This window comes from Gracilinanus agilis, chromosome 1 (genome assembly GCF_016433145.1).
Source record: "Gracilinanus agilis isolate LMUSP501 chromosome 1, AgileGrace, whole genome shotgun sequence".
In the NCBI taxonomy this organism is placed as follows: domain Eukaryota; kingdom Metazoa; phylum Chordata; class Mammalia; order Didelphimorphia; family Didelphidae; genus Gracilinanus; species Gracilinanus agilis.
Genome location: NC_058130.1, coordinates 249,671,196 through 249,692,189, shown reverse-complemented (window position 1 = coordinate 249,692,189; position 20,994 = coordinate 249,671,196). Strand labels below are relative to the sequence as shown.

At 36.4% G+C, this 20,994-nt stretch overlaps 2 protein-coding genes across 2 annotated transcripts; one reads left to right on the top strand and one right to left on the bottom strand.

The window, feature by feature from the left end:
• Positions 1-208: 208 nt before the first annotated feature.
• TRMO (tRNA methyltransferase O) lies at positions 209-14,237 on the bottom strand. The gene is made up of 6 exons (XM_044657515.1): positions 14,002-14,237; positions 12,001-12,175; positions 11,326-11,483; positions 8,277-8,903; positions 5,543-5,813; positions 209-695 (listed from the first exon to the last, which is right to left on the bottom strand). The coding sequence occupies exons 1-5, from the start codon at positions 14,075-14,077 to the stop codon at positions 5,557-5,559; spliced, it is 1,293 nt and encodes a 430-aa protein (XP_044513450.1). The 5' UTR covers positions 14,078-14,237; the 3' UTR covers positions 209-695; positions 5,543-5,556.
• A 122-nt stretch (positions 14,238-14,359) lies between these two features.
• Positions 14,360-18,618, top strand: LOC123231261 (tigger transposable element-derived protein 1-like). The gene is made up of 3 exons (XM_044657514.1): positions 14,360-14,470; positions 15,544-15,809; positions 16,153-18,618. The coding sequence occupies exon 3, from the start codon at positions 16,164-16,166 to the stop codon at positions 18,441-18,443; it is 2,280 nt and encodes a 759-aa protein (XP_044513449.1). The 5' UTR covers positions 14,360-14,470; positions 15,544-15,809; positions 16,153-16,163; the 3' UTR covers positions 18,444-18,618.
• Positions 18,619-20,994: the final 2,376 nt, after the last annotated feature.

The following is a 20,994-nucleotide window of genomic DNA, read 5'->3' as shown; positions in this document are numbered from 1 at the left end:
TTAATTCATTAACTCTATATGGTCTCAGTTCCTAAAGACCGGGGTCGGCAACGTATGGTTCTCGAGCCATATCTGGCTCTTTTGAGGGCCAGATATGGCTCTTTCTGCAGGAGCCATAAAGTCAATTTTTTTCAGGTACTGTTACAGGAGCACGCACTGTGAGCACTGTACGGCTCTCACAAAATTACATTTTAAAAAATGTGGCGTTTATGGCTCTCATGGCCAAAAAGGTTGCCGACCCCTGCTAAAGAGATCAAGACTTCATATCTTTATTTTCTAGTCACTTTCAGCAACAACCTACTTATGGTGAGGTCTGATTTTTTTTTTCTTTTCAAGGTGCAAAATCTACTTTGTGGAAAGTTTTGCCAAACTCGTGACTTCCTTCTCTCTTGTTGAAGTTTTAATTCATTTTCTCTTGCAAGAGAACAGATTTGCCCTCATTTGTCATTTCTAGGTGTACATTAATTGGATACCTAGTTTGAGCCTAGAACAATATATAGGTAGTAATAGGCACAGATCTCTGTCCTCAAAAAATTTATAGCTTAGTTATCACTGAAAAGAGATGAGGTTGGTTCATCCACTCAAGAAATTTGAGTTCTCCATTTGTTAACAAGTTCCTGTTCTCTCTCAGGATCTCTTCCTTTGCTTCTGTACATCATAGTTTGTTGTCTCTGTTCTCAGCTTCCTTCTCTTCTCTTGTTTTCAGTAAAGGGGAAAAGAAAGAAAAGAGGAAAGGAATAAGCTTTTTTATATGGCACTCAGTTTCCCATTTCTTCCTTCTCTTGATATTTCCTCCTTATTGTCCTTTCCTCTCCACTGTTTTGGCCTACTCTAGGCTCCAACCAGGATCCAACATGAAGAGTTTGGGTTAGGTAAGTGAGTATCCTGAGCCTGAATAAGATTGCTTTGTGATGTTCTCAGTCACTACTCCACAATTAAATATTCTACATTAAAGTATTTTTCTTAAATTGTTAAAAAAAAAAACCAACTTGGAATATAGTAAGAACTTGATAAATATTTGTTGACTGGCTATTCAGAAACCTTCAATTGCTCTTCATTGCCTACCCAATAAACTTATTCTGATTCTCAAAACCATCTACCATCCTGCTCTAATCTAGTTTCCAACTTTAGCACCGTTTTTTGTTTTTTTCTTGTCCCTATTCTGTGTTACAGACAAAACTGAATAGTCCCCATTCTCCATTATCACTCTGACTTTCTTATTTCTATGGCTGCCTATTCTCTCTTGAAAAATTGAAGTTCACTGGATGTCAACAGAGATCAGTAAAGCCTAAGGCTGGGTATCCCAAATATGGTTGACAATACCAGAAACCCCAATTCTAGACCTGTGATACATGTAGAGACCACTGAGAAGCATCACTGGATCCTTTGCATTGTATTGAAATTCTGCTACTCTTAACAAGTTGCCACTTCTACAAGCCTACTCATATATAAAGGCCATACCTAACTAGAATACTCAAGCTTATTAACCTGCTAAGTAAAATATTCATTCTTATTTTTTAATAAGGTTCTTTTCTCACCAGAAAACAGAAAATATCACATGGGAATTGAGATTTTAATACTATTGTTCATATGGTTAAAAATGTTTATTTCTGTGAAGTTCTCAAGGTTCACAAAACACTCTAATTCATTTACCTATTTCTTTGTATTTTAGTTAAATGTTGTACATGTCATATTCCCTACAAATGTAAGCTCTATGAACAGGGGCAATGCCTCATCTAAACTCTGTACTGCTCTCAATATCTAGCATAATACTCTTAAGTCAGTCATTTAATAAAAATTGGCTGAGTTGAAAACTGATTTCTTCACCAAGATAATAAATAAGTTCAAAATATTACTGAAAGAATTCCTAAGGCTTTCCAAAAGCAAAAGGAAGGATGTTCTTTAGAGAAAAAATGCAACATTTAAGTATATTATAAAGGCCTGTGAATGGTTAACATCAGAGACATAGCAGTCAGATTAAGAAAAGGTCAGTCCCTCAGTCCATTTGCTTTTTGTTTTGTTTTCTAAAATCCTTACTTTCTGTCATAGAATCAATACTGTGTATTGGTTCCAAGGCAGAAGAGCGGTAAGGCCTAGGCAATGGGGATTAAGTAACTTGCCCAGGGTCACACAGCTAAGAAGAGTCTGAGGTCAAATTTGAACCCAGGGCCTCCTAATCTATAAGGCCTGGCTCTCTATCCACTGAGCCACCCAGCTGCCCCTATCTTTATCTATTACAATGTCAATGCAACAAAACAATTTCACTCAAAAGGCCATCAAAAGCATTGGCGAAACATCTCTACGCAAGTAGTCATGTGCAATGAAATTTCATTTTAAAATATGGTCATTCATACAGACTCTCAGTTTTGACTACCTAATACCTAACAGTACTGACTTGGGCATTTATCTAACCTGCTTCCAGTGCTTTTTTAACTATCTAATCCAAACTGAATCTCTCAGCTATAAGCAACATAGTTTTGCAGCCAATGATTATTATTTTAGCAGATTTTGTTAGGATGACTCCCTTTACTGATGCAGGATGACCAGTATAATATCAGGTTTTAAAAAAGAGAATATGTATTAAAAATTGCTACGTTTAAAAATAACCAGAATACCAGAGATTCACAGGATTTGCCCTCAAATCAATGAGCATTTGTGGTGAAAAGCATTGTGTTATGAGAGATCTAGAGTCTAATATTCTTAGAAAAATACTAAAGAGATTGAGGATCAAAGCACACCATCTTTCACTTTATTTCCTTCAGGAGTTTTTTATTTTATGTGTGATATGTGTCATTTGTCACAGCATGGGAATATGGAAATATGTATTGCATGAAAGCACTGGTATAACCAATAACTGACCATTTACTTGCTTTGGAGAGGGAATAAGGTTGGAGGAAGAGAATCTGAAAAGCAAAATGCCAGGGAAAAAAGCTATAAAATGTTTTTCGATATGTAATTGGAAAAAATAAAAGTCTATAAGCAAAAAGAAAAAAGAAAATTACAAAAGTGACCTAAACACCCTAAGGAAGGAGTCTGTACAGTTGCTTTTGAGATAGACATGGTTTGCATCTTGATTCCTGCTCATAGCAATGTCTTCAGGCAGGCAGAGTGATCTGGAGCAGATTTCTACCAAGTTACTACATCAATACCATGCATTTCTCATGCACCACAGTACTGTACGTGGCACTGTGGATACAAAAATAAAAATTAAACCGTCCCTGCTCTCAAAGGGCTCATTCCTCTCAGGGGAAACAACATGTACACATATAAGTAAATAAAGTGTTTTTGTGGGCAAGGGTTGACGACTGCAGCTGGAGGTATCAGGAAAGACCTAGTGGCAGAAGAGACTTTAGAGCTACATAATGAAAAGGGTGGTGTGAAGAGGGAATGTGTTCTAGGCACAAGGGATTCAAAGCAAGGAATCAGGAGATGGAATATTACATGAGGAAGCAGAAAGCAGGCCAATGGGCCTAAACCCTAGTGAGAAAAACCCTGTGAGAAAGGGAATAACATATAATTATGATGTGTCAAGTGTAATAAGCCTAGGATGAAAGACTTTAAATGTCAAGAAATTTGTATTTTAATTCATAGCAGGAGTTTCCCACCCTTCCTGTGACACAGATCTCCTTAGCAATTTGGCAAAAACTATGGACTCTTTTTCAGAAGAGTATTTTGTAATAACTGAGGGAAATGCAAAATTCCAGTTAAAAGTCTCTGAAAATAAAGATAGAAATGTTTTGCCATTTAAGTTCACAACCCCCCTGAAATCTATCCAGGGAGCCTCCCAGAGCCCTTGGACCCCAATTTAAGAACCCCTGCCCTAGAGGCGATAGGAGTCCTTAGAACTGAGACATGATGACAGTCAGGCTTATTCTTTTGGAATGCCACTTTGGCTATTATGTGGAGGTCAAATTGAAAAGCAGGAAGAAACAATAGGAAATTAGACATGCTACTTTGCCTCAAAATCATCATGTGTAAACTTTATACATGTAAGGATTAGAGTCAATGGTCTCCAAGGTTCCTTCCAGCTCTATCATTCTATAATCCCATCTTATTAGAAAAAAAAATTTTACTCTTAACTTTCCATCTTAGAATGAATACTTTGTATTGGTTCTAAGGCAAAAGAGCAGTAATAGCTGGGCAATGGGGGTTATATGACTTGCTTAGGACACAAAGCTAGCAAATGTTTGAGACCAAATTTGAACCCAGGACCTCCCATCTCTAGTCCTGGCTCTGAATCCACTGAACCACCTACCTACCTGTCCCCGTATTACTAATTTTTGTGATTTGGAATGCAACTTTTTCTTTCATTTAAGGAGACCAAATTTCTAGTCAAAATTTGTAAACACATCTTCGTATGTTTTTATTGTTTTTTATTTTTTATTTTTGGACTGAAAGCCCCTACTGCAAGGGCATCATTTTCCTGAGTGACAAGAAGTAACTGACCCCTTCCAGATTCACTAACAGCCCTAATCACTTTTGCATATCCTAATATTGACATAATTTTTATAAAATACAAATTTATTAAAGATAGATGTTTCCATATAACCATTTTGAGTAAGAGAAACCAAAGCAGTGGGATTAGAAAGATGTGTTTCCTTTGTTTGCTATAACCACAGATGAATCATAAGAAAAACACAAAAAACCATCTTTAACTAGTAATATACCTAGGATATGATACTGTACAAATAGTATTATTAGGATCTAACCACTATATGTAAAAATGATCCTTTGAATGTCAAGACTAGCTTTCCCCTTCCTGCAGTGAGACATAGGACATTTTCCCCACTTGACCGTAGATGGAAGATAAAAACAGGGACCAAGGATCCAAAATAGATGGCTACGGAGCCCCATCTGCTATATGCCCATGGGGATAGTTTTCTATCAGGCTAATCCCCCAACCATTATGCTTTTCTTTGCGTCCTCAAATTTACTGTCCTTTTCACTCTTGCCACTATTCCTTCTGACAAAGGTTTCTTGCTGCAAAAGCATTGTACAAAATGCCTGGCATGGTGCCTGGTACTTAATAAATGCTTATCAACTAGGGCAGTCTCACACATACAAATGCTTTAATGTTATCTAAGGGTGGTTTTTAAAAACTAATAGCAAACGCTTTTTGGTATACTATGAAAACAAAGAGGATGTCAACCAAAGTAATAATAAGCTTCTTCTTATAGATGTGCCATCTTTGCTTTCTTTAAAGAACAGATGTGTGGGTCAGGGTGAGAAGATAGCCCATGGACCATCTCCTGTTAAGTCCAGTACTGAAACTAGGGGAATCACAGGCAGTATTACAAGCTGAGAGAGGAACTGTAAAGACTTTATCCTCCTCCTCTATCCTAACCACTGCTATCCCTTGACACCTGACTCCACCCTGAACCACTGCTAAGTCAAATGAAACACAAATATTTGAGTGAATGAGAGCAAGTCCAGGAAGGAGTCAGGGGAAGAAAAAGAATAAAGAAGGACATCCCAAAGGCTTCCTCCCCTTGGAATCCTGCCACAGGATGATCAGTAGGAAGTCCCTAAGCAACGGGTTTACCTGTTCTGTATTACTTAAGATGGAGCTGACTGTAATGAACACTGCCAGTCTGTGTTCTCAACAGTGTCAGTATGTTTTATCCTGAGCACTTCTGCAAACCCATCACCAAACCAGCAAGTAATATGTGCAGTGTCCATTGAAAAGTAGAAAAGACGGTCTTGGCAATGTTTCCTTCTATACACAGAACGGGGATCAGCAGCTAATACAGCAATAATGGCACACTTTGCCTCTTTCACTGATCGAAAATATTTAAATGAAGTGATACTGGCATCTGAAACGAGAAGAGCAAATTAATTTTTTTTTTAAAAAACGTAGTCTATACTTTGAAATCACATGTAGGTCAAATTTCATTGTAATGAACTTCAATTTTATTGTGCTAAATAGCTCTCAAAATAAGTGGGCCACCATCTGGGGCTTAGATATCTTAATCACAGAGATTTTCCACTCAATTCAACAGGCATTTATTACATATGCCATGCACTATGCTAGGCGCCTCTATAGACTACATCTGTACTGGTTGTTATGCAGTAATTATAGCCTTTTCCCCTGAATCAAAGCATGAAATTTTCTTTTTTGACTGTTGAGATGGAGATTTTTATTTGTTGTTAGCCTCACAATACCAAATATCCTACAACTAATAATAAAGTTAGCATTTATAGGGAGCTTTAAGGTTTGGAAAGCATTTTACTAATATCTATTTTTGATCCAAGAAAATTCCAAAGGATCCATGATGAAAAATGCTGTTGACCTCCAGACAGAGATCTGATGAAGTATGAGTGCAGACTGAAACATATTTTTGTTTTTTTTTAATTTTCTTGCTTATTGTTTTTTTCAACATGCCTAATTTGGAAATATGTTTTGCATGACTTCCCATGTCAATTCTCAATGGAAGGGGGAAGGCAGGGGAAGCAGGGAGAGAATTTAGAACTCAGTATTTTTTAAATGAAAGTTTAAGATAAATAAAGTATCAAAAAAACCCAAACAAACATTATCTCATTTTAGGTAGGTTTTGTTATTATCTGCATTTTATAAATAAGAAAACTGAACAAACATAAGTTAAGTGATCTACCCAGGGTAACTACCAGGGTAAAGATTTGAGGATGAATTTGAATTCAAGTCTTGCTGACTCCAAGGCCAGATGTCTACCAAAGGATAGTGAAGGAAACTCTCATCTAGTCATCCACCATCTTGCAATCTATCTGGCTACTGTTATGTTTGCCTCCAAACCAGAAACAGTTTCTGAGACTATTTCCTATCCTGGTTACCTGAGTCAATCCACTCAGCTTTGGGACTGAGCCTCAGGACAGAGTTGTTGTCTAGCTTGATATCTGAGTCAAAACTTATCTAATCCACTCCATCTAGGAGACCCAAAGCCTTGCTTCATATCCCTACTCATCCACAAGGATACTAGATCTTATTCAGCCCAGCATGGATGTGCCAACCTGCTTTCAGTTTGTCACCCCTTGTCTGGAGAACAATAATCAAAATAGCACATTGCTACTGGAAAAGAAGTGACAATCACAATAGCCTCATCTATAATTCCTGTGACTGCCTAGCTCCAAATGATGGTCTGTTATATTCTCTGCCCTGTCAGAACTAGAATCTAAATTCCCTGAGGGCATGAATGGGGTTGGGGGTGCCATTTTTGTAGCCCCAGTGCCTAGTACATTAAGCACTTAATAAAAGTTGTTGATTCATTTGAGTATAGTTGACCTAATAGTCCCTTAGAACTTATTATAGCAATAAGTATACAAGAAAATCTAAACAGGGAAAGCAGCAACCAGCATTTCAACAAATAATCTTTCAAAAGAATACTGTACTGCCCAATACATCATATTTTTCTTTCTAGAGAACCATACTAAAAATACCTCAAACAGGGGCAGCTGGGTAGCTCAGTGGAGTGAGAGTCAGGCCTAGAGACAGGAGGTCCTAGGTTCAAACCCAGCCTCAGCCACTTCCCAGCTGTGTGACCCTGGGCAAGTCACTTGACCCCCACTGCCCACCCTTACCACTCTTCCACCTATGAGACAATACACCAAAGTACAAGGGTTTAAAAAAAAATACCTCAAACAAATTTCTTTCAGAAAGGATCCTAAAACAATTCCGAGGAACTTATGAAAAGAATGCTATCCACATCTAGAGAAAGAACTGTTGGAGTAGAAATGTAGAAGAAAACATAATTCATCACTTATTTATTTGGATATGATTTGGGGTTCTGGTTTTAAAAGATTTATCTACTATAAAAATGAACAAGATGGAAATAAGTTATGAGTGACAATACATGTAAAACCCAGTGGATTTACTTGTCAACTATGGGAGAGGGAAGAAAAGGGGAAGGAAGACAACATGAATCATGTAACCTTGGAAAACTTATGTATAGATTTGTTTCTAGAATAAAATAAAGAAAATTTTCTTTAAAAGGATCCTAAAAATATTACCCTTTGTTAAATTCCTAACAAAAACATATCACAGCTTCCAAACAAGAAAAGAAGATCTGAGGGAACTAATTTTGTCCTAATATCTGCCCCTTTGTAAGGGCAGATAGGTGGCTGAGTGGACAGAGTATCAGGTCTAGGGTTGGGAGTACCTAAGTTCAAATTTGGCCTTAAATACTTCCTAGCTATGTGACTCTGGGCAAGTCACTTAACTTCAGTTGCCTAACCCTTCTTGCTCTTCAGTCTTAGAACTGATATTTGTTAAGAAGTTAGGGGTTAAAAAAAAAAAAAAAAGATACCTGCTGTATTGTCTTCCAAACTAAAGCGTTCAAGGTCCATTTCTGCATTAGGTGTAAACCGGACTTCTAAAGTAGTCACAGGAGAATCTTTCACCCAGGATGCAACACAACTGGCAGGGGCAGCATCCCCCATGCTGGAAGGGTGCTGAGTCTCCAAGTTTTCTTGCATAATTGTATCTCCTTCCACCATGTTTAAACTATTATTTATACATTCCATTGGCTGATGCAGGCCAATCTGTCCTACTACATCACTACCTGAATTCTGATTTACTCCTGTTTCTACAATGCAATCTGCTGTTGTGCTCTTGAACTTATGTAGCAGGTGTTGCACCTTTGAGTCTTTATCTTTCAAATATTTTTCTTTTGCCGTTTGGTCTGCAGGGAGTTTCTCCTCTGTACTGTGATACTGAGGCCTGAAGTCCTCAGTTCTCTGCTCCTGCTCATTATTACCAGCCATGTTAATCGAGCAAGGCAAATCTTTCTGTTTCTGTTCCCTTTCTTGTAAACTGAGCTCATCTAAGGGGTAAATTAGATACTGTGGTGAATCATAGTCAGCTATATATGGTTTTATGTCCAGAACAGGTGTGCCATTTATCATGTCAATTCCAGAGAGATATATGGCTCCTCCTAAGATGTTTAAAAAAGAAAAAAAGAAAAATCATCTTTAAATGTACATGACCAAAAAAAAATCATCCAAAACAGCTCCCCAAATTAATCAGAAATCTAGTTTCAACAGAAATATATCAAGTCCTAATGACTAAACAATGCTTAGCATGGTGCCTGGCAAATAGTAGATGCTTAAAAAATGCTTGCTGAATGACTGACTTATTGAGGAAGAAGTATGTTTACAGTTATCTTGTCATGCACTATCACTCAAGCAGGGATTCATCTGCTACTAGTATTTAGCAGATAGGAAAATTCCATTGTCTCCTGACCCCATGAAGACCTTAATTAAAAGGGAACAGATTCACAAATGTAAGAAATAAATTATTTCAACATTTGATAGGTGCCTCCATTTATTTTAGCCCTACTGCTATATAACAGCTATATTTTAGTATATTTGTTTTTCTAACTAGTTGCTGTCAAAAGTTCACATAGTAATCTGATACTTGAGAAAGAGGAAATAATAATTATGTTAACTGTTCATTCCTCTCAGCTTGAGGATCAGAAAGCTATATTTCTAAAATTTAATCTTAGCTACCCCAAAAGATACCTTCACTGAGTTAAGATTTGATTTTATGCTCTCAGATTTTATATGTCTAGAATGCAATAACCACTCAAAGAACATTTCTATATTACTCACAAAAATCACATTGAAAACATCTATTCTGTTACCCAATGCCCCTTATCCACATAATAAACTCCAAAGAAAATGCTAGAATGGCTTTGTTTGCTTGGTGAAGCCTACAGACCTCTTCTCAGAATAATGTTATAAAATACATAGATTACAAGAAAACCAATTATGTTGAAATATAGTTATCAAAATATTTAATTAAAAACAAAACAAGTAAAGAGATCCAAGGTTAAGAGCCCCTGCCCTAGGGAAACTTTTCTGACTTCTTTTATTGGATGAGAATGGTATTACATAAACTATAAACAACATAAAATGTGTTGTTTTTTTTAAACTGTCAGGGAATTCAGTGGCAAATTTGCTGTTCGACAGTAGTACCTCATAAAACTGTAGATTTAGAACAGAAGGAACTTTTAAAACCATTGAGCCCAATCCTCTCATTTTTCATTTAAGAATGTTTTCAAAATCTGGCCTCAGACACTTCCCAGCTGTGTGACCCTGGGCAAGTCACTTGACCCTCACTGCTCACCCTTACCACTCTGCCACCTATGAGCCAATACACAGAAGTTAAGGGATTAAAAAAAAAAAAAGAATGTTTTTATCCTTTTCTCAATTTCATGAAAAAACAATTTTTAATATTTGGTTTTTTATAATGCTTGAGTTCCAAAGTCCTGCCCTCCTCCCTATCTCCTCTCCTTGAGAAGGCAAGCACTTTATTATTTAATATTATGACATATTCAGCCATGTGGCAAAAGAGAAACAGATAATAAAAAAAAAAAAAGAAAAAGAAAGCTAAAACTCTCATTTTACAATAAAGTAAATGAAGCCCAAAGAGATTTAATGACTTGTCCAAGGTCACATATGTAGTGGCAAAAATGGAGTCTGAACCAAAGTCCTCTGACTTTAAAGCGTTTTTTCCCTAGTCTCCAATATACACTACATCCATTTCTCTTCTCCTTTGAAAGGTTTTTCCTGTTTTTACTTTTAATTGTGGCTTTTTGTCTGTTTTAGGCTTCAAAGTTCCTCAAACTTTTTGAGAATCAAGCAGGGAATAAATATGATTAAATAAATAAAAACAGCTCCAGTAGCGTATGTCTCTCAGCATTTGTAACATTCTAAGCTAGAGAAACTTTGTAATAATGAAGATATAAATGTTAATGCCTTCATACATGATCAACCACTATAGAAAATGGCATGTGTCCTGAAGAAAGAAAACGAGAGAATTCAAGCAATAAAACTGAAGAAAAGATTAGTTGGGTTTTTCCAATATCATAGCATTAAAAATAAAGTGGATGATAATAACTTACATTTCTATAGTACTTTAAGGCTTATAAAATGCTCTCCTTGCCACAAAATAATGCGATAAAAAATCAGAGTATCATGATTCCCATAAAGGTCTGAAAGCTAAGGCTCAATAAGATTAAATGACTTGGTCAGCCATAAAGTCAGTAAGTGTCAAGAGTCAAATTCAGATTTCTGCTGCCTCCAAGTCCAGAACTTGTTTCATTACCCCATATCACCTCTAAACTCAACAAGAAGGACAAACACAATACAGCTTTGTCTTCAGAGCTAAGCACAGAAAAAGGTCAATGTAATTATCTGCAAATTCAAGGAGTTTGTTTTAATTATGCAAAGGTTGCCTTTCTTATTGTTTGTCTGATCATCCCAAAATTATGTTTAGTGAGGAGTTGACTAGCTATTGTCTTGACAGGCTTCTTTCTGCTGGACATGAGAATGTAAAAAATAATTAAATATTACCTTCTACTCTGTCCAGTTTGGCAAGAGTAAGTCCAATGGCATTAGGACGGTGGGGACTCCTCGTGGAGAAAATTCCAGTCTTGGTACCATTCAACCGAGGAGGCTGCACTTTTGCCTTACAACTCAAATGACCATTTTTATGAAAAACAAACAAAATCCTGCCAGAAAAAAAAAAAGAATCACTTAGTAAGGAATAAAAGAAGGTTGCTTTTCAGAAAAGCAAAGTACAAATTATTTCCAATATAATGATAACATTTAGTATAAGTTTAACACAGACTTTATCACTATGTTTTGAGGTGACAAGGAATCAATAAAATATGATAGTGGTAGAAAAAAGTAGATACAAAACATTTTCTTTTTTAAAGTATGTAAATTTAAACTTTTAGAAGGACAAGAATTTGCATTTAATCTATAGTCTTCATCATTCCTCATTCATGTAATTAATTGATTCAGGCTGTTTTGGAGGAAACTGAGGTTTGAGAGAGAACAGATAAAAGATGTCTCAGTCCAAATATTTAAGAAAAATACTAGTGTAATTCCTCTTGGAAGAGAAGTGATCTTAAAGTAGGCTACACTTTGTTAAAAGGCAATGTACTTTCTGAAGTAACTACTTTCAAAGTACTTATTAGCAAATTCTGGACATAAAAATCTATTACTAATAATTAAACAACTTACCAAACATGTGAAAACTGTTCTAAGCCCATTACAGAATGTTCAGGATTGTTAAAGACACTTTTTCTTATCCTCAAACAAGCACGTGACAAACTGCAAATGGTTGGTTGTCTCGGTGTACCATTCTTAGCTGAGAAACATGACTCTATGTAACCAATTGGTTCAGTTAAAATATTACCTTCAGAAATAAAAACAAAAAATATATATATATTCTAATTTGGTGAAACAACTAAGGAGTGTAGTGGAAAGAATGTTAGACCTGGAATCATTAAAATTTAAATTCAAATCCTGCCTCAGCACTTACTAGCTTGTGATCCTCAGCAAGTGCCTTAACTTCCCTCATCATCAATTTCTTCATCAGTAAAATGGACATAATAGCAACACCTATCTCATAGGACTGTTATATTATATATGTATAATATTTTGCAAAACCTTAAATTATTTCATAAGTGCTAGCTAGTATTATTATTACAATAATAAGTGAATAAATTATTATAAAAGTAATTCATACTGCTTTCTTGAGTTTTTTTACTGTAACCAATCTCACTTAATATTCCAAGGAATATTAAAAATCATATAAATCTAGAACTAGAAGGGATATAAAAAATCATCCAGCCCAACCTCTTCATTTTATAGATGGAGAAAATGAGGCTCAGAAAGGTTATGGTTTTTTTCCAAGCTCATATACCTAGTTGTCAAAGAAGCGGGAATGGAATTAAGTCTAACTACCAATCCAATGTACTTCCCCTTAATGACTAATAAATGATTGCTGCCTGACTAACTGACCTAACCATCATCCAGTACAAATGTCAAAATAAACTGGTTACTTAAAAGCAAAGTTTTTCACATAATCTCGGCAATTGAGTTGAATAAAATATCCAGATCCACTGGTCCCTTTTTTTATTTGTCTTTGCCATCTTTCTCTGATCTTAAAAAAAAAAAAAAAGTATCCCCTGAATAACTTTATCCAAATAGTCTAAACGACTGCCTCTGACACAAGATACCAATGGACATTTTGTGGAATGTTGGTCTCAAAAAAACACACCAATAACATAATCTTTCACAGAACTAGTGAGTGGAAAACGAGCCTTAGAGGTCTATTGATGGTCCAAGGGGTTTGCACTATAAATTCTTTAATGATGTTAGAAGCAGTAAATTATTGCCTAGGTATGTTAAAAGTATATTTTTCTCTGTGAAAAAAAATCACAGCTCTGTTTGAATGTTTTATATTTTATAATTATGTAAATTTTAATTTGGAGTTCTACTGGGTAAAAGTGTTTTTTAAAGTCTTCTTGGCAAAGATACTTGGATTGGTTTGTCATTTCTTTCTCTAATTCATGTGACAGATGAGGAAACTGAGGTAAACAGGGATATGTGACTTGCCAAGAGACACACAGCTATTAAAGTGTCTCATGCATGCTTTGATTTGATTTGAATTCAGGTCTTCTTGACTCCAGACCAGGGCTCTATCCATTGTACCACCTCTAGAATCTAAAGGAAATTATAAATAGTATATTAAATTACTACAGGGATTCACATTTATTTATTATTGAAAAGGTTTCAAGGAACAAAAACCCTTGCGAACCCTTGATCTAGTCCAACTAGTTGATTGAAACTGAGACCAAAGTTAAGAAAGGGGCCCAGTGTATGTATATACCTCAACATTTTCCATCTAACTGAAGATCTATCCACCCTCCCCCATTCTCACCCCTACTCCCGTCTTCCATATTCCTCAGGTTGGGATGACCCTAGAGGTGAAATACGATTAGTATATTCTAATTCACTATTCACTCGTCACAACTAATATTAGCTCTAACGATAACGAAAGAGGTGCAAAAGAAATGGGGCTGTCACAATGGTAAAGTAAATCATTGGGTTTTGGCGGCCCAGCAGGGAATCTACTTCTATCCAGGCCAGCTAGAGGGAGGTCGCTCATGTGATCGTTCTTCACGTGACAGTTCGGCACGTGACTCCTTTCCAGTAAGGAATTGCAACCCCTATTACCTGTTTCTAGAGTCGGTTTCACGCACTCACAGTGGCTCGAAGCGGGCGGAGACCCAAGCTTTTTCGAACGCTGCATGGCGTCAGTCACCACGGCCTGCTCTACAGATAGAAACAATAATGATGATGATGATGATAACAACCACCAGCTCCCGGGACCCAGCTTAGTCTATGAAATTATTTTAGCAACTTGCGGAAAGCAGGATCCCTAACCCAGCAGCCCTGAGCATTGGCTGGGGTCCCGCGCCTGCGCCTGCGCAGAGGGATAGGGGGAAGGGGGCGGCTCCCTACACAGAGAGAGCATGCGCGCGGCCTGTCCAAGGGTTCGGAAGCCGCTGCTGCTATTCTGTTGGCGTCGCTTCCTCCGGTCGCTAAGGTTTCCTCCGCCCTCCGGCATCCGCCGCCCTCCCAGGACAGGTCCTCTTGCGGACAGCGCCGAAGATTGGTTGGGGCTTGCACACACTAGTCCCAGGTATCGTTGCGGGGAGCGGCTCGCCGCCGGCCCGGGGCGTACACACCTGCGATATGTGTCAGCTTGTTTAGCTGGGCCTGGGCTAGAAGGTCCCTCGGGGAAAAGTGTTGCCTAGCGTGGAGCCACCCGGCTGGGCGCCGGCCGGGGGTGGGGGTGGGGGGCGGAGCTTCTTGCCCAAACCCTCCATCCCCACCCCCCATCACTCCTGGGCAGTTTGGCTGCAGACGGAGGACCCAGCCCCAGAATTTGGGGGATCAAGATGTGTCGTAGCAGGTTCAATGGTATCTTCATAGACGTTATGTCCTTTATTCAAAAATTGTGTGCTCTGGCCTTTTAAAAAAATATTTAAATACCCCTCCCACTTAGCGCAGTGACTCATGAGTGTTTTTTTTGAATTAACTTAAAAAACACCTACTGTGTACCAGACACTAAAGTCCAGGAAGACAAGTACAAAGAATGAAGCAAACCCTTCGGGGCAAATTGAAAAAAAATGTAGTGCAAGTTTTAAGTTTTAATAATTTGAGAATAGTAATAACAATAGCAAACATTTATATGGCACTTACAGAGTGCAAATCACATTATTGCAATTACTACCTCTTTTGATCCTCACAACCACCCTGGGAGCTAGGTGCTCTTTTTATCCCCATTTTACAGCTGGGGAAACTGAGGCAAACAACTTGAGTGACATGCCTAGAGTTAAATCACTAGTAAATATGGAGATCAAATAGTAATAATAGCTAATTATATAATGTTTACCATGTGCAAGAAACTTAAGCCCTTTACAACCATTACCTCGTTTGAGCCTCACAACAACCTTAGGAGGTAGGTGCTATTATCCTGATTTTAAGGATGGGGAAACTGAGGCAAACAAGTTAAGTGACTTGCTGCAGGTCATACAGCTGTAATTATCTGAAGTCTAGATTTAAATCCAGGTTCTCCTGACTTCCAACCTAGCTCACTTTGCCACCTGCTAATTTACCCCCTCAAAAAATTATTTAAAAGTTTATTTAAACTTCTTTTGTAATTATTTAATTTTGAATAACAGATTTTCAATTTTAATTTTTTTATTTCAGTCACTGCAATTGATCAAAGATAGCAAATGTTGAAGAAAGTCAACTGCATTTTCTGGTTGACTGAACACAAGCCCATAACAGCAGTAAGAAGAAAACTCCCGTTCTATTATAAGAAGGCTTCTCACAGAAATTTAATTAACAGCTAGATGAAAAAATTAAAAGATTCTGCTCAATTCACTGTAAGCCTATATCTTGGAGACTCCAAGCAAGCAAAGAGACTATGGCTGAAATTGAGAGAGCCGCATTTGTATATTAAACACAAGAAGGTGGTTATGTTGAATTTTATTAAGCAACATCAATATTTTAACATTTTAAATAACCTTTAAAATGTCCTTTTTTTGTAAGTTTATAGCAATTTGACATATTAAGTTATTATAACTAAGACATGATTATTGCAAAACCAGATAATTGGAAATTCAGGATAGTGCATTTTATAAAATGAGAGAGATCACATTTAATGTGAGCCAAAAATCAGTTAATGCAGTGTATGCTAGTAAAAGGTTTTAACTTGCAGATATGTCATTCTGCTCTTGCATAGGTAGTATGTTGATATAATTTGTTGCTGGGTACCATATTACCAACTATTGTGTTAATTTTTTTTTTAAAAAGCCCATAACGAAATGGATAAAAGAAAGAAGACTTCAGATGGAAACACTGCCAGTGTGAAAAAAAAGAGGCTTGTTATTACATTAGAACAAAAATGTGATGTAATTGAGCGCCATGAACGTGGTCATAGTAACTCAAAAATAGGACGAGATGTAGGAATGCCTGAATCTACAGTACGGAATATTATAAAACATGCAGGTGAAATAAAAGAAAAAGGTAAAGTTGCATCCACTTTTTGTGGTTTGCAAACAACTACAAGGAATAGAAGTGTTACAATGATAGAAATGGAACGTCTTTTAGCTGTGTGGATTGATGATTGTAATAAAAAATGCATTCCTCTTAGCCGAGCAGCCATTCAGACAAAAGCCTCAAGTTTATTTAAAGCAGTAAAAGAAAATGGAAATGAAGTAGATAGTGAGGAAACTTTTTCTGCCAGCGGTGGTTGGTTTGACCGCTTTAAAAATCGAGTTCATTTGCATCATGTTAAAATTACTGGAGAGATAGCCAATGCAGATGAGAACATGGCAGCCAACTATCCTGATGTTTTGAAGAAAATAATTGGAGAAGGTGGATACACCGATCAACCAATTTTTAATGTGGGTGGAACAGGTTTATTCTGGAAAAAGATTCCTTTCAGAACTTACATTTTTAAAAAAGAAAAAACTCAACCTGGATTTAAAGTGTCTAACAATCACCTGACAATTTTTGAACAGCATGAATGTGGTCATAGTAACTCTAAAACAGGACAAGCTGTAGGAATGCCTGAACCTATGGTACAGAATATTATAAAGCACACAGATGAAATAAAAGAAAAAGACAACGTTGTGCCAGCTTTTTGTGGTTTACAAACAACTACAAGGAATAGAAGCGTTACAATGATAGAAATGGAGCGTCCTTTAGCTGTATGGATTGAAGATTGTAATAATAAACACATTCCTCAAAACAAAGCAGCCATGCAAACAAATGCTCCAACTTTATTTAAAGTAGAGAAAGAAAATGAAAATGAAATACATAGTGAAGAAACTTTTACTGCAAACAGCAGTTGCTTTGATCCTTTTAAAAATCAAAGTCAGTTACATAATGTAAAAATTACTGAAAAAGCAACTACTACAGATGAGGATATGGCAGCTAAGTATCCTGATGTTTTGAAGAAAATAATTAAAGAAGGTGGATACACTGATCAACAAATTTTTAATGTAGATGAAACAGGCTTATTCTGGAAAAGGATGCCTTCCAGAACTCATATTTCTAAGAAAGAAAACATAAAACCTGGATTTAAGGTGTCTAGGGATCGCCTAACACTTTTACTGGGGGGTAATGCAGAAGGGGATTTTAAATTAAAACCAATGCTTGTTTATTGGACTCAAAATCCTCGTGCTCTGAGAGGCTATAATCAACAATCCCTTCCAGTTCTTTGGAGGTCGAATAAGAAAGCGTGGGTGACTAAAACTGTTTTCCAAGACTGGTTTTCAAGTTATTTTAGCCCTGCTGTTGAGAAATATTGCAAGGACAGTAATATTGCATTTAAGGTGTTACTGATTTTAGATAATGCTCCAGGTCATCCAACTACACTTAGTTCATTGTGTGAGAATATAAAAGTAATTTTTTTGCCACCAAACACAACATCTCTGTTGCAACCCATGGACCAAGGAACCATTGAAACATTTAAAGCCTACTATCTAAGAAAGATTTTTGAACAGGCAGTTGTGAAAACGATGGGCGATGATGCAATGTCCTTAACTGACTTCTGGGAAAATTATAACATCAGAGATGCAATTGAAAATATTCATCATGCTTGGCAACAAATAACTGCAAACAGTATGCGTGACGTGTGGAAGTGCATTTTGCCACATTGTGCAAATAGTAATTTTGAAGGTTTTCCCTCTCAGAAGCAGGCTGTTGTAGAAGAAATAACAAACATAGGAAGAAAGCTTGGTTTTGATGACTTAGAAAGTGACAGTATTCTGGAATTGCTGGATTCACACTCAGAAGAATTGACTGCTGATGATTTTCTTCATTTAGATCAACAACGAGTGTTTGAAGGTATTGACAATACCGAAGAAGCAGATAATGAACAAATGAAAGAATTCACTCTCAAAGAATTTGAAGATATCTTTCAAGCTTTAGAAGTTGTGAAGCAAAAAATTATGGATGCTGACCCTAATGTTGATCGAAGAATTCAAATTCACCAAGATGTAGATAAAGCTCTCTGCACTTATCAGCGTATGTATGAAGATTTAAAAAAAGAGAAGACGATTGAGACCACGCTGCTAAAATATTTTAAACAAGAATAACAATGTTTTCATCGTATCAGTATAGGTTTATCTTTAGGTAAGATATTCAGTAATTTAATTTTTTTAATTTTTTTAATTTTGCTTTCTATAGCAATACCATTACTTTGTAATAAACTTGAATCAAAAGTACATTTTTTATCCTTTGTTATTCCGTTAATAAACTTATTTTAAAATATTTTCATTGCATATTTCTACTGGGCTGGAACTAATGACTATATTTTGCATATAATTATAATTTCAAATAATTCAGCAACTTCACAGAATTCATTATTCACACTAATCAGGAACTTAAAACTGCACCAACACTTTTGGAACACCCACTATTATCTACCTCCATCCCTAATCCTGGCAACCATCCATCCATTCCCTGTAATAAGGAATTTTAAAAAGAGAGGAAAATAAGTATAGCAAAACTAGAAAAATACATGTGCTATTCCATAGACTTATTGTTCCCTCATCTCTACAAAGATGCAAAAGAGATGCATTTTTCCACAGCCAAGCTTCTTGATCATTATAATTACTTAACGTTCAGTTTCCATCAAAAGGCAAACTTAAAGTGAGATTCTGAAGAGGTTTATACCCTTTTAACTATAAGGACTGGTTCAAGGGAGACAAAAAGATATAATGGAGGCAATATTCAAAAAGTTTACACACTAGTAGAATATAATGCTTTACATTTTACAAAGCCTTTCTCAAATGTCATAGTCAAAGGACTTGAGTTATTCCTGGTCTTGCTATTTACCATAAGATCTTATGACCAGGTTATTTGTCCTTGTTTGACCTGTTTCCTCATAAAATGAAAAGGATTGAATTAGAAGACTTCTGCAATTTCCTCCAGCTCTAAATGTATGATCTTATTTGAACTGTACAAAATTCCTTTAAAGATAACTAGGATAGGCATTTCACTCATTTTGAAAAGAAAACTGAAGGACAGAAATTAAATAGCTAGTAAATGACATAATCCTAGGTCTTCCAACTAAATGTTTAGGGTGCTTTCTACTATCCCCTATTCCTAACAAAAGATAATGTATTTACAATTGAGGGAGAAGAATGGTTTCAAATGTTACTTCATAGCTATTGCTTACAACTAGAAAGTATAGTGCTCAAAATGCAATAGCATTATATAAATCAAATTGAAGCTCCAGATTTTTAAAATATATTTTGCAGGAGTAGCTAGGTAGCTCAGTGGATTGAGAGCCAAAGCTAGAGATGGGAGATCCTGGGTTCAAATGAGACTGTAGACACTTCTCAGCAGGGTGACCTTTGGACAAGTCACTTAACCTCCATTCCCTAGTCCTTACCTCTCCTGCCTTGGAATCAATATATGGTATTGAGTCCAAGAAGGAGAATAAGGGTTGGAGGGGAATAAGTTTCAAGATTTTTCAGGAAACAATAGTAGAGGTGTATGTCTACCACAAGGTGTTTGTGAGGCACAATAATGAACTTTAACAGAAATGCATTATCAGCTCAATACCAGAAGTAACTAGCTGTAAAGTCATTTTTATGTAAGAAAGAATGTAAACAAAGGTTTTTATATCAAATTTTCTTTTTATAAAAGGATGTGCCTCTACTTCAATACTTAGAAAATTCACCAAAATTTCATCCTTCTAAGCCTTAGTAAACATCTTCATGAGCTACTATATCAGATGAAAATCACTTAGAGACAAGGGATCTCTAAAGAAGCTAGGTTGAGCTTTGATGCTCTTTAGGTTAGTAGGACCTGCCTGAACTTGGACTCTGGTGACAACAGAACATAGATACTTTCTCATTGACCATAATGAGTCATTCATATAATTTAGAGGCAACCAGTGGCAGAGTAGATAGAGTGCTAGGCAGGAAGTCCTGAGTTCAAATTCAGCCTCATATTGTATGACCCTAGGCAAGTCACTTCATCTATTTTCCTTAATTTCCTTAACTATAAAATGAAGATAACAGCACCTACTTCACAGGGTTGTTGTTAAGGGATCAAATGAGATGTTAATTAATATGAAAAAAGTAATTTTGTTTTTATTTAGCAAATATTGGTTACTAGTTATATATAAGGTACTGTGCTAGGAACATTAAAAAAAGAAGATATGGTCTCATCTCACCTGAAATAATCAGGAACATGACAAACATGCAAATCCATACTATTAGGTAGAATGTAAAATTTTAAAAAGAAAGACACAAAGTTTTATTTACAGCTAATCATAAGAGAGCACTTTTCTTCCTGGTAAGGCTTCTTCAACAATAGTGTTTTAACTTGGGTCTTAAAGAAAAGATAATTCAAGTGAGTCAGGGATAGATGGATATTGTAAATATCGAGGCAGAAAAGTATAAGTTGAGGAAAGAGCAAAAAAAGTCCCATTTGTCTTAAAGTTCATTAAGTACTGTATGGGGCAGCTAAGCATATATTCTGTGACTGTGTGATACTGGGCAAGTCATTTAATCCTGATTGCCTAACCCTTGCCACTCTTCTGTTTCAGAAGAAAGAAAGAAAGAAAGAAAGAAAGAAAGAAAGAAAGAAAGAAAGAAAGAAAGAAAGAAAGAAAGAAAGAAAGAAAGAAAGAAA